This window comes from Xenopus laevis, chromosome 7L (assembly GCF_017654675.1).
Source record: "Xenopus laevis strain J_2021 chromosome 7L, Xenopus_laevis_v10.1, whole genome shotgun sequence".
Classification (NCBI taxonomy): Eukaryota; Metazoa; Chordata; class Amphibia; order Anura; family Pipidae; genus Xenopus; species Xenopus laevis.
Genome location: NC_054383.1, coordinates 62,886,378 through 62,899,219, shown reverse-complemented (window position 1 = coordinate 62,899,219; position 12,842 = coordinate 62,886,378). Strand labels below are relative to the sequence as shown.

Genomic DNA, 12,842 nt, shown 5'->3' with positions numbered 1-12,842 from the left:
TTTAGAGCAGCAAAGACAAACTCTTTTAAATTGTAGATTTAATAGTCCAAAGTGGACAGTGCATAAAATATAAAAAGATACGATACACTTACCAATAACATACAAAGCAGCAAACAGTTATAAAATAAAAAAGGATAAAAATGCAGAAACCTACATACATCACCTACAGAAGGATCTTATATGAGTCCTGTTCCGGGGGAACGGAAGAATAACGGCATATACCTCCCAAGCAGCTTGGTCCCCAAAGGTATACATCTTCCCAGTTGTCTGGACCCTTGATATCCAGATTGGGAAGTGAAAGGTCACGCCCCCATCCAATGAGATAGGTGAGGGCGGGTCACCAATTTACAACTGGCTATTCTGGATACATAGATCTTTCAACCAGCCTAAACTATTTGTGGTTGTATAGCAAAATTATGAAAATATGAGTACCAGGTAGGAAAATGAATTCTCTTTTCATAGAGACCAAACACCCCAAGACCAATACACATTATTCTGGCATTATCAGAATATCGGGCAACACTGGGAGGGATCATAATAATGTGGGCGTGTTTGGACTCCTCAAGAAGTCCTAGCTATAAGGAAAGTAATGGGTGCTATGATTTATATCTGTATTAGATTGTATTTAAGTTATGAGCATAAAACAATATTACCTTTAAATCTGCTTTGAGACAAGACCACTCCACTATAGCACAGGTATGATAATTGTGTTATCAGTCCCCTAGCCAGACAGCCTGTCCTTATGACATTTAGTGGGTATTTGTGAATTACCCCCTACTGTGAGGTTTCCTCACAATGTGGATTCTAGAAGAAGGCTCATTGAATTGGGAGAAAGTGGAAAACCTAACCCTTTCTATGCTGGAAATTACTGTTCCATCATGACATCTCCCCCCTTTAACTCAGCGCAAGGAAAGTGACTTCTACAAGTTAATTTCTGTCGCGCTGGTGCTCCATTAGTTCTGTTTGACATGATAGGCCCTCAACATTACCAGAAGCACTCCTCTTTCATGAGTGGACAGGGCCCTCAAATAATAACCTTGGAACAACAATATACACTAAACCATTACACAGATTGGGGTCAATACCAAAAGGTCATATTCTATTGAACAACATTAGGGATTATTTTACCTTTTGGGCCTAAAATCCTTTTCCTTGGGATCTTTGCCGGCTGTATCCAAGGCACTGGAGGAGTAAAATTGAGGTACACTGCTCATACCTTCCTTGTTGTTACAGCCCCTGCCTTGGGTACTAGGCCACAAACTGTAACTACCCACCATAGGCACCTGCCCTCTTTCTTCTTCTTGGTTCTCTTCTGTCTCTGCTATTTGCCCCTTGCCTGTGGGATCCTCCTGCCTGTCTCTAGTTCCACGTTCGCCGGGCCTAGACTTGGACACTGATTGGCAGCCTTCTACCCATGTTATGCCCTCTTGGTCTCCATTGACTTGCTTAGTCCTGGACCAGCATAAAGTATTGGGCTCTACCCACATGTCCTGCACCTCTGGGCCAACTGTCTTGTTGTTAGCTGTCCTGGGGGCAACAACTGGCACTGGTACTGTCAGGAATCCTTCCTTGACTCTGACTACCTGCCCCCCTCCCAGTACTGGTTCTGGTACTAGAGCTAGACCAAGCTCCCCTCTACCATCACTGTCTCCAGTCTGAGTGCTACTATCTACAAGGACCTTGCTTTGTGTCCTAACCACCTGTCCCCCACACTCCTGCACTGACTCTCAAGACCTCAGGCAGTTTGGGTACAGGATCAGGGATCCCACTCTGGAAACCCCTCTCCGCAGGTACACTACCTGACTGTACTAGGGAGACACCTAGGGGAAACCTCTCCTTTCCCTCTCCCATCCTATCCCCACCTTGGGACACTACTGGTTCAGGCACTGGGAAATGTAATTGTCTGTCTCCCAGTCCTCCCTCCCAGCTACTTTGCTTTACTTTACAGGTGGCAGTTACGGATTGAGGCGTGTGGCCACACTCCAGCGCGGCTGGACCTAGTGAGACCTGGTCATTGGGCACAAAAGCAGAGAGCATACTTCCCAAATCATTCCCCAGCAATACATCAACCGGAATTTCATTGGAAACCCCCACTTCCCTTAGACCTCTTCCCACACCCCAATCCAAGTGAACCTTTGCCACAGGCACCTTTGGGTGGCTTCCACCCACTCCCTTCACAGACAAAGTCTTCCCAGGAATAATGTCCCCAGTGTTAATAATCTCTGGACGCACAAGAGAAAAATTAGACCCTGAGTCCCTTAGTCCCTGAGTCACTTTGTTACCCACAATCACAGGCTGCATGTGATGAGATAAATTTTCAGCCTTACCAGACACAAACATTACCACAGGTTGGACAGGTGTGGTGGCTCCCTTTTGTTCCGGGCAGGCGGACCTCACATGGCCCACCTGGTGGCAGGAAAAGCATCTGCGGGTATCTCCATGATCCACGTTGGCACTAGACCCACCTAAAGAAGAACTTTCACTGGACCTGGCATGCTGTGCTGAAAGACTTGGGGGCATAGACAGGTTAACATCTGCTTTCCTGGGTTTCCAGCTATGGAAAGATGATTTGCGGCTGTCGGGAACTCTGCTAGCAGCATAGGTATCGGCGATCTCTGCAGCCTTGTCTGCTGTTTTAGGCTCTCTATCTACTACAAATTGTCGCACCTCTGCAGGGCAAATGTGTAGGAACTGATCCTTCACCATCAAATCTTCTAGATCAGCTAAGGTTTCAATGGAAAGCCCCTTAATCCACTGACGAAAGGTAGTCCTGAGATTGCTCACTGCATCAGAGTAACTGTCCATGGGCCCTTTATGCAATGCCCTAAACTTTCGCCGGTATACCTCTGGTGTGAGATTATATTTTTTAATGAGAGCCTTTTTTAGTTCATCATAGTTTCCATCTAGCTCAGGTGGAAGTTCCACAAAGGCAGCTAGAGCTTTGCCTTTTAATCCAGGTGTTAAATGTCTGGCCCACTGCTCCCGGGGCAATTGATATTGCCTGCAAGTCTTTTCAAAACTTTGCAAAAAAGTATCCAAGTCACTGTCCTTATCCATGACAGGGAACTTGGCAGAGGGCTGTAGAACAAAAGGAACTTCCCTGGGCTCACTGGACTGTGTGGATAGCGGCTGCTGTTGGAGTTTGGCTAATTCCAGTTGGAGTTGCCTCTCTGATGTCCTCTCCGCTGCTTCCCTTTCTGCTGTTCTCTCTGCTGCTTCCGCCTGCTGATATTGGAGGATCAGCTGGAGACGCAGTTGGGGGTCATCTGAGCCCAATAATTCTAGAGCTTGTTGCAGGGCAGAATTCCTGTCTCCCTGTACTGCTTTGCTGCGGGTATCATCACCCGAGAAGGATCCAGGGACAGAGTTCATCTCTGGGGTAGCTCGAGCCATAGAGTTCCCCAACTCAGGTGTGTGGTTCTGCTGTTCCTGATCATCCTCCAGCAATGCACAAATTAGCATTTCCTTCGATTTAGACAACGTATCAATACCTCTCTGCTCACAGAGGTCGACAAGAGCTTCCTTGCTCTGTCTTTTGTAAGAGGTTGCCATATTACTCAACACTAGCAAAATAAAAGATAGAAAAGAAAAATGGGGAAAGGGGAAACTGTTTGCTTGTATGTTTTTCAAAAGTAAAATATGCACTGAGTTTTATCTTTGAGGACTGGTTATCCTCGCAAGGATGCAATCCTTTAGTGTAAGGGTTAATTAGATAACCCAAGCACTAATGCTCTAAAAATAAAAATATCCCACCGCTTTTTTGCCACCAATTGTCACGCACGCCCCCACAGACTCACGTGACACAGCATGCAACTGTAAAGGCCCACGCAGTTCCTCGCTAACCTGTGCAGAACTCACACGCAGTCACACCCAAACAGTCCCAACATGCCAAAACTTCAAAGCTGCCACCACCGCGCTTAAGGGCCGCAAGCACCCGACTCTTGACACTCTGACACTTACTAGAGGCTTATCCCACTATGCTTTCTAGCTAAGCACTATGACATTCACTCCAGCAGACAGGTTAAGGCAATCAACAGTCAACACAAAACTCCCACACCCGCAGATAAAGGATAAAACATGCACAATGTCCCGTCTAACTAGCAAGAGGGGTTAGCATACATTGGACATACACACTTCTCTTCAGGTCAAAGGTTCATTTAGAGCAGCAAAGACAAACTCTTTTAAATTGTAGATTTAATAGTCCAAAGTGGACAGTGCATAAAATATAAAAAGATACGATACACTTACCAATAACATACAAAGCAGCAAACAGTTATAAAATAAAAAAGGATAAAAATGCAGAAACCTACATACATCACCTACAGAAGGATCTTATATGAGTCCTGTTCCGGGGGAACGGAAGAATAACGGCATATACCTCCCAAGCAGCTTGGTCCCCAAAGGTATACATCTTCCCAGTTGTCTGGACCCTTGATATCCAGATTGGGAAGTGAAAGGTCACGCCCCCATCCAATGAGATAGGTGAGGGCGGGTCACCAATTTACAACTGGCTATTCTGGATACATAGATCTTTCAACCAGCCTAAACTATTTGTGGTTGTATAGCAAAATTATGAAAATATGAGTACCAGGTAGGAAAATGAATTCTCTTTTCATAGAGACCAAACACCCCAAGACCAATACACATTATTCTGGCATTATCAGAATATCGGGCAACACTGGGAGGGATCATAATAATGTGGGCGTGTTTGGACTCCTCAAGAAGTCCTAGCTATAAGGAAAGTAATGGGTGCTATGATTTATATCTGTATTAGATTGTATTTAAGTTATGAGCATAAAACAATATTACCTTTAAATCTGCTTTGAGACAAGACCACTCCACTATAGCACAGGTATGATAATTGTGTTATCAGTCCCCTAGCCAGACAGCCTGTCCTTATGACATTTAGTGGGTATTTGTGAATTACCCCCTACTGTGAGGTTTCCTCACAATGTGGATTCTAGAAGAAGGCTCATTGAATTGGGAGAAAGTGGAAAACCTAACCCTTTCTATGCTGGAAATTACTGTTCCATCATGACACTCACCATAAAAAGCATATCAAATTTGTTTAACATGACTTATCCTTCATAAAGCCATGCTGATTACTGCCCATAAGTCCATTCTCCATAAATTAATTTTGAATGTGATCCATTAACGAGCCTTCAAATAACTTGCCCATCACAGAAGTCAAACTTTTGGTTATATAATTGCCAGGCTGAGATCACAACCCCTTTTTAAATATTGGAATTACACTTGTCCCCCAACTGCCTGCATGTTTTTCGGAGCCTTTGACTGGTTGCCGTTTTCTTGCAGTGCGTCACATGCACCACATTGCTCTGTGGAGTTCAGCCCTAATGAAACTGAATTTCAATACAACTAATATGGAATTTAAACTGGAAAAATGTATTCAAATATGTTTGTGAGATACAAAGATTTGTTGAAATATGTGCAATGGTTTTTTGGTCATTTATGTTTTGCTACTAGAATAATCCCATTTAGAAGTGTGTTTAATAAAATAATTGCAGCAATAACAGCGGGAGTCAAAACTCCCTAATGGTACATACAAATTCCAAAGGCTACAAAAAATACTAATTGCATTTGAGGGCACCAAGGCAATGTTGCAGTTTTGGTTTGAGTACCTGAATGGTCATAATAACGGGTAGAGTTGCTACTTTTATTTTCTGTAATTGTAGTCCTTTGGGGAAGAAAATTATGCCACTAGAACTTTACTGCAAAAGCTTGGGGATTGTTAATGTGATAAATAATATAACTACAAACTCCCCTTCAGTATGGAAATTACTTAGACATTTTGTGTAATTATGTGGTGGGAGGCAGAAGGCACTGGCACTCCAAATACAGTACAGTAAAGGGTGATGGGTCCCCTTCCAAAAAAGCTTCAAGGCAGGAGTAGATTTCAGCATCCTACATGTCAAAATTAGCTCAGAAATCATCTGCACCGCTGAAAATGGGTCCATGTTCTAGTGGTTAATTAAATAACTGTGAAAGCAGCTATCTAGAAAGGTCTTACCTGATGCTGTACTGGCTGTTTCTGTAAACACAGGATCATGCATAATGAATAGACAGTAAAAATTTGTAGTGGTAGAATGTTATTTGCAGGGCACACAAGGTAATACAGTATTAAAAAGGATACCATTAAAATCATGATAGTATTCCTTTTAAAACCTGGCAAAAGGACTTAGTCTGAGATATGCAAGGAAACCCATTACCTTGATACTTCTGGAAAAGTTAGCACATATATTGAGAAAGGTACACAAAATATACATTACTTTAGTGTTTGGTATTATTTATTTCTGTTCATACACAGTTAGGGGCAGATTTATCAAAGGTCGAGGTGAGTTTTTGAATGAAAAAAGAAAAATCGAATTTTGAGGTATTTTTGTGTACTTCGACTAGGGAATAGTCCAAATTCGATTCAAATTTGAAAAAAATGGAAAATTTGAATATCGAATTTATCATGTACTGTCTCTTTAAAAATTCGAGTTTGACCAGTCGCCATCTAAAACCTGCTGAATTGCTGTTTTAGCCTATGGGGGACCTCCTAGAACCAGTTTGGAATCAATTGAAAATGGACCTATTCGACCAAAAAAAAAAACTTGGACTTAATTTTGGTTTGTCTTTTTGAATTTGAATTTCGAAGGTTTTTCAATTCAAAATTCGACCCTTGATAAATATGCCCCTAAGTGAAGCAGTTATGAATAGAAAGAAGGAAGATTATTCATTCATGCATAGTCTTGGTAAAGGACAGAATTCATAGTCCATTTTTTATTCATGAGGATAACAGTCGTGTGACCGGGGCCAGATTTTCATTGCAGGCACCCCTAGGCCCCACCATTTTATTCAATCAATTTTTCATCATCAGGACCAGAGCAATGGGTATTGGCCTACAGGATATTTTAAAAACGAACGTATCTCCTGCGTCTCCCCAGTGTTTTTGAACAAATGTGCGTGGGGTTTGGCAGCATGCCGCCCCCTAAAATCCTGCTGCCCTAGGCCCGGGCCTTGGTGGCCTCTCTCTCACAAATCCGGGCCTGTGTGTGACAAAATTCACAATATTGATTTAGAGACCAAGGAAATATTATTTGGCCTATTGTCCTACCTTGAAGAAACGGAAAGTTTCATTGTATGGATTAAAATTTGGGATTCAAAGCAGAGGTAAAATTAATTTAGTAATTTTATTAGTATTAACCAGCTATCGACTAGCGCAATTTTGCTTCAAGTTGGAGGCAGTAATATTGCTAAAAGCAAAACCATTGATATTACTAGAATTATGGGAATTGGCCTTTCTTATGTACAAGTGCCTGATGTGTTAGTCATATGGTCAGAGAAAATGTCAGCTCATTTGGTCATCCAAAGCTAAGTTGAAGTTCACCAACATCCACCTTGCCAGTATGGTAACCCCAATAATAAAGGAAATGAAAAACCTCTCTGGAGAGAATACCTACTCACTAGATTTAAGAGGTATATAAGCCAAACAAAGTAAATTCAATCTTCACAACCTTGGATAAAACAAAGAACACTGTATAGTGAAGTATAGCTTTTTATTGTTAATAAAAGAGCCCCCAACCAGGTATACTCACAAGATTCGAAATTTAAACAGCATTAAAACATTCAGTCCAAGTCCACAATATTAATCCCTTTACGAGTTTCACAAGGTTCGCTTAGTTTCCTCAGGAGAATAGCCTTCTGTTGAACCCTTTGGAAAAATGTAAATAGAATGATTGAGCCGTGCTTTTACATTATATTAATGTATTGTTATTGCTACTTTTTATTACTCATCTTTCTACTCAGGCCATCTTCTGTTCATATTCCAGTCTCATATTCAAATCAATGCATAGTTGCTAGGGTAATTTGGAGCCTAACAACCAGATTGTTGAAATTACAAAATGGAGAGCTGCTGAATAAAAAGCTAATGAAACAAAAAAAATCAGGGATCCCCAACCTTTTGAACCCGTGAGCAACATTCAGAAAAATGCAACAACAGCATGAAAAATGTTCTTGGGGTGCCAAATAAGTGCTGTGATTGGCCATTTGGTAGCCTCTATGTGGATTGTCAACCTACATTGAGGCTCTGTTTGGCTTTGCACCTGGTTTTTATACAACCAAATCTTGCCTCCAAGCCTGGAATTCAAAAATAAGCTTCTGCTTTGAGGCCACTGGGAGCAACAAACAAGGGGTTGGAGAGCAACATGATGCTCACGAGCTACTGGTTGTGGATCACTGCTCTACATCATACTCAAAGTTAATTCAAAGATGAACAACCCCTTTAAGTAGCTCAACAGAAACATTTGTGAATTTAGATATGGTGGTGCAAGTCTGGTAGGGGTGTCTATCTGTCCAATATAGGGTTACACATATTCAGTGTGAGATTTCAGGAAGTGATTGAAAGGGCTATACTGAGAAGGGAGGTGGTACAGTAAAGATGTTTAGGACTTGGGCATGACAAAATGTAAACTTAAAGGACTGGTAAACAATGTCCTGGCCAGGATACAGCAGAACAAAAGGAAATGTGGATAGGCTTTAAAGGCAGCCTGCTGAGTTACTACATTAGCTAGCTAATGGTTAATTTTCAGTACTTAGTTTTGCTACGTTGAACTTTTTTTTTGTAGTTTTGCATGTTGAACATGAACCAATGATGTTTTATTTGTCTTCCTCGGGGGTCCCCGGCTGGCCCATGCTCTGCTACCGCCGCCACCCGCATAAACAGGCTGCCCCTGGAAACTTTTATCCCAACTTCCTTGCGAGTCCGACCCCTGCACTGTTCTGGGGAAAGTCTGTGTACCCCTTGTCTGCCAGACACTAGCATGAAAAATGATTGTGCGTGCTGTGATCGGATATCTGACCCAGGGACTGCGAGGATGCACAGTGCCGGTGCGCTGATGCAGTTGTCTGGGTTACCATGGCAATTTATTTGCCTAAAGCTGTTGTCTTATACTCGGTGTGCAGGGGCAGCAGTACGAGACGCCACCAGCTCAAGAACTGAGTTGAAGGGCAGCAGCAGCCAGAGCCAGCCAGGGTGGGATTAGTGCGGAGACTGTTTCTAAAAGAAAAGCCCCCCAAAGGTGTCATCCCGCAGCCCCATGATGACAGCATCCTCTGCCCCTCGGAAAGGCTTTTCCTGGGTAAGGAAAGAGCGGACTCCTGCTCCAGAAGCTGCCTGTAACGATCCCAGTCTATCATCAGCTCCCGCTCCTTCTCCAAGTTCAAATCGTTCTTCCAGTACTGCGGGTTGGAACCGAGGTGGTGGAGGAGCTGGGCAGTAACAGGTTCAGCCCGGGCCGGGAGGAGAGGCTGTTGGCTCAGTCCCAGACCCGCAGTGTCAGTGTGGCCACCTCTGAGAGCGGCATGAGCTGGAGGAGCGAGGGAGAGGCAAGCCAGAGAGGAGAAATCGAGCGTCGCTGGATGGATGGTCGACATCAAAAAAGAATCATTTGTTCCAGGCTCATGAAGTTATTCTATCTACAATAAAGGAAGAATGGAACTGCCCAGATAAAAAACAAGTCGCCACCAGAAAATTTAAAAAGATGTACCCATTTTCCTCAGAGGTGTCTAAACCATGGGAGGTCCCACTGAAAGTGGATGCGGCTATTACAAGGGTAGCTAGAAGGACCACTCTCCCTGTAGATGAGGTTGTATCCCTGAAAGATACAATGGAGAGGAGGCAAGATGCAGCTTTGAAAAGAGCCTACATTGCAGGAGGATTGGATTCCCAATCAAAACACAATTTGTGCTCACTTCCATTTAAAGGAAACTTTCTTTTTGGACCAGAACTAGACCAAATTATTTCAAAGGTTTCGGCTGGTAAATCATATTTTTTGCCACAAGAAAATATAGATACAAAACGATTCAGCATCAGTCTACCGGACAGGAGAATACAAGATATTCAATTGTCAGTAAAATCACTCCTGAACAAACAAGTCTTGACAGCAATGAAATGTCAATGAGTTTTGGGAAAACTAATATCAACTATAGATTGTGTCAAGTGGGTGAGATTCCATACGAGAATATTTCAGAAGGACTTATCGAAATGGGATCACAACTTCCTGCTACCTCTGCAACCAATCAGAATAAGTCCAATGTCAATCTCTTCATTAAGATGGTGGACAAAGACAGAGAACCTACTAAAACCAGTATCTCTTCACCAACCAGAATGGGTAGCGATGACCACGGATGCAAGCAAGTGGGGCTGGGGAGCACATATCATGGAGAACAGAACACAAGGATGATGTTAGAAATAAACAAATCATCCAACTGGAAAGAACTGAAAGCTGTTTTTCTGGGCCTTCTGGCTTTCAAACATCTTCTCCAAAACAAACCAGTGCTAGTCAGGTCAGACAATCTGACAACCATTCAATATGTGAACAAACAAGGAGGAACAAAATCAAAGAATCTATTGGACTTGACCATTCTTATTTTCGCCTGGGCAGAAAAGAACTTAACAGAACTAAAAGCAGAATACATACCAGGAGTCCAGAATATAATGGCAGACAAACTGAGCAGGTCAGTCGGACAGAATGGAAATTGGGAAGTTCACCAATCAGCTTTCATAAAGATTCAGGAAAGGTGGGGACCATTCTCAATGGACCTAATGGCCTCGAAAAAGAATGCCAAAATGCCGATATATGCCTCATGGACCTCGGACTTGAATGCTCTGGTCATAGATACTTTCTCAATCAGATGGAATTTTCATTGAGCATATCTCTTCCCACCTATTCCTCTGATACCAAAAATAGTGAAAAAAATTAGGGAGGATCAGGCCGAATTGGTATTGGTGGTGCCATGGTGGCCGAGGAGACAATGGTTTCCTCAACTAATGTATCTATCGAAAGATTGACCTATGAGAATCACGTTCAAAGGAGATCTCCTAAACACAAGGGAACATGAAACATCCACATCCGGACAAATGGGCACTAACGGCGTGGCTTTTGAAAGGAAAAAATTAGCTTCCTCAGGACTATCTGAGGGCTCATTATCTACATTGATGGCGGCCAGAAAGACAAGTACTACATTAAGATACTGTCACGGGCAGCACCCAATACCAGAACAGGTGCCAAGTACCCTGGTCTCAGCTCGGCTTCACCAGTAGTGTGACCACCGTTGGGCTTCGGGAGGAGCCCTCAGCTTACTTGGGTGCCACCTGGACTTAACGAGGGGTACAAGGCAAGATGTTCTGGCTAGCAGAGGGGCACGGAAGGTAGCAGAGTCTTTTGGGCCGAAGGGCACGGTACAAATGGAACAGGCAACAGATTCGTCAGACAGGCTGGGTCGAGGCAGGCAGATAACAAGAATCGTCAAACAGGCAAAAGGGTCAAAACCGGGTGATCAATCGAAGGGTTAAACAGTAGAGTAGTCGTAAGCAGGCAAGGTCAGGATCCAGAATAGTCAAAATAGCCAGGCAGGGGTCAAAACAGGGATCAAACAGATTCAGAATACAGCAAAAGCTCAGAAAGCACCAGGAACGAAATCCTATCACGGGCAAAGTCTCACAGCCCTAATGGGCTTTAAATAGTGTTTGAATTGCGCGCCCTTGGGCACGGACGTCACTACGTCAGCGCGCCTGCGCCTTTAAGAAAATCCAGAGCGCGCCGCGCGCCCTAGGACGCCGGCGCCTGCGGCCTACAGAGCCGCTCGTCGAGGCGGGCGTCCCCGCCGAGGGGGCGACAGGCGTCCCTGTCCCCCCCCCTAGACCACCAGGTATGTTCGTTACATTACCCCCCCCCTCTAGGGGGGGCCACTGGACCCCCAGGCTTACCGGGAAACCTACTGTAGCATGGTATTGTCTCCTGAGGCGGTCAGCCTTGATGTCATCAACTGAGACCCAAGAGTTCTCCTCAGGACCGAAGCCCTTCCACCTGGTAAGATATTGTAACTTACCCCTCACGAGGCGGGAGTCGAGGAACTCCTGGATCTTGTACTCAGGCTGACCTTCAACCAGCACTGGGGGAGGAACAGACAGATGACGAGAATTATTAGCAGGCTTCAAAAGAGAGACATGGAAGGAATTAGAAATTCTGAAATTAGGAGGTAACTGAAGACGGACAGAGGATGGATTAATTACTGGAATGATGGGGTATGGACCAATGAATCTAGGACCCAGTTTAGGAGAGGGAACCTTCAACTTGATATTCTTTGTCGACAACCATACTAAATCTCCCACCTTGTACTGGGGTGCTTCCCTACGGGATTTGTCAGCAGCCCTTTTCTGAGCTAGGGAAGCTGCGGATAAAGAATTATGAACTTGAGACCAAATTTCGGAAAATTTCAGGACAGAAGAATTGGCAGAGGGTACAGGGGAATTAGAGTCAGAAAAAGAAAACCATAGACAACCATAGACAACAAAGAAAGGAGACTCTCCTGAGGAGGAATGGGTAGCATTATTGTATGCAAATTCCGCCCAGGGTAGCAGTTCGGACCATGTGGACTGGTTATCGGACACATAGCATCTGAGATACTGCTCAAGGGACTGGTTGACCCTTTCGGTTTGACCGTTAGTTTGAGGGTGATAGGCAGAGGAAAAAGACAATGCAGTACCCACCAAGGAACAGAAAGCACGCCAAAATCTGGAAACAAACTGAACCCCCCTGTCAGAAACAATATTCTCAGGAAAACCATGAAATTTAAAAATATGAGTAATGAATAAGTCAGCCAGGGTTTTAGCAGAAGGGAGATGTGGAAGAGGAATAAAATGAGCCATTTTACTGAACCTATCGACCACCACCCAAATCACTGTCTTACCCCGAGAAGGAGGCAACTCCACAATAAAATCCATGGAAATGTGAGACCATGGTTTCTCTGGAACGGGTAAGGGGTTTAATAGACCCTGG

At 43.8% G+C, this 12,842-nt stretch overlaps 1 protein-coding gene across 1 annotated transcript; it reads right to left on the bottom strand.

Moving 5' to 3' along the window:
* Positions 1–21: 21 nt before the first annotated feature.
* Positions 22–5,058, bottom strand: MGC79993 (uncharacterized protein LOC779121). Its single transcript, XM_041569111.1, has one exon. The coding sequence runs from the start codon at positions 3,550–3,552 to the stop codon at positions 1,693–1,695; it is 1,860 nt and encodes a 619-aa protein (XP_041425045.1). The 5' UTR covers positions 3,553–5,058; the 3' UTR covers positions 22–1,692.
* Positions 5,059–12,842: the final 7,784 nt, after the last annotated feature.

Coding starts and splice junctions, on each gene's coding strand:
- MGC79993 (XM_041569111.1), bottom strand. CDS start 3,552: ATGGCAACCTCTTACAAAAGACAGAGCAAGGAAGCTCTTGTCGACCTC.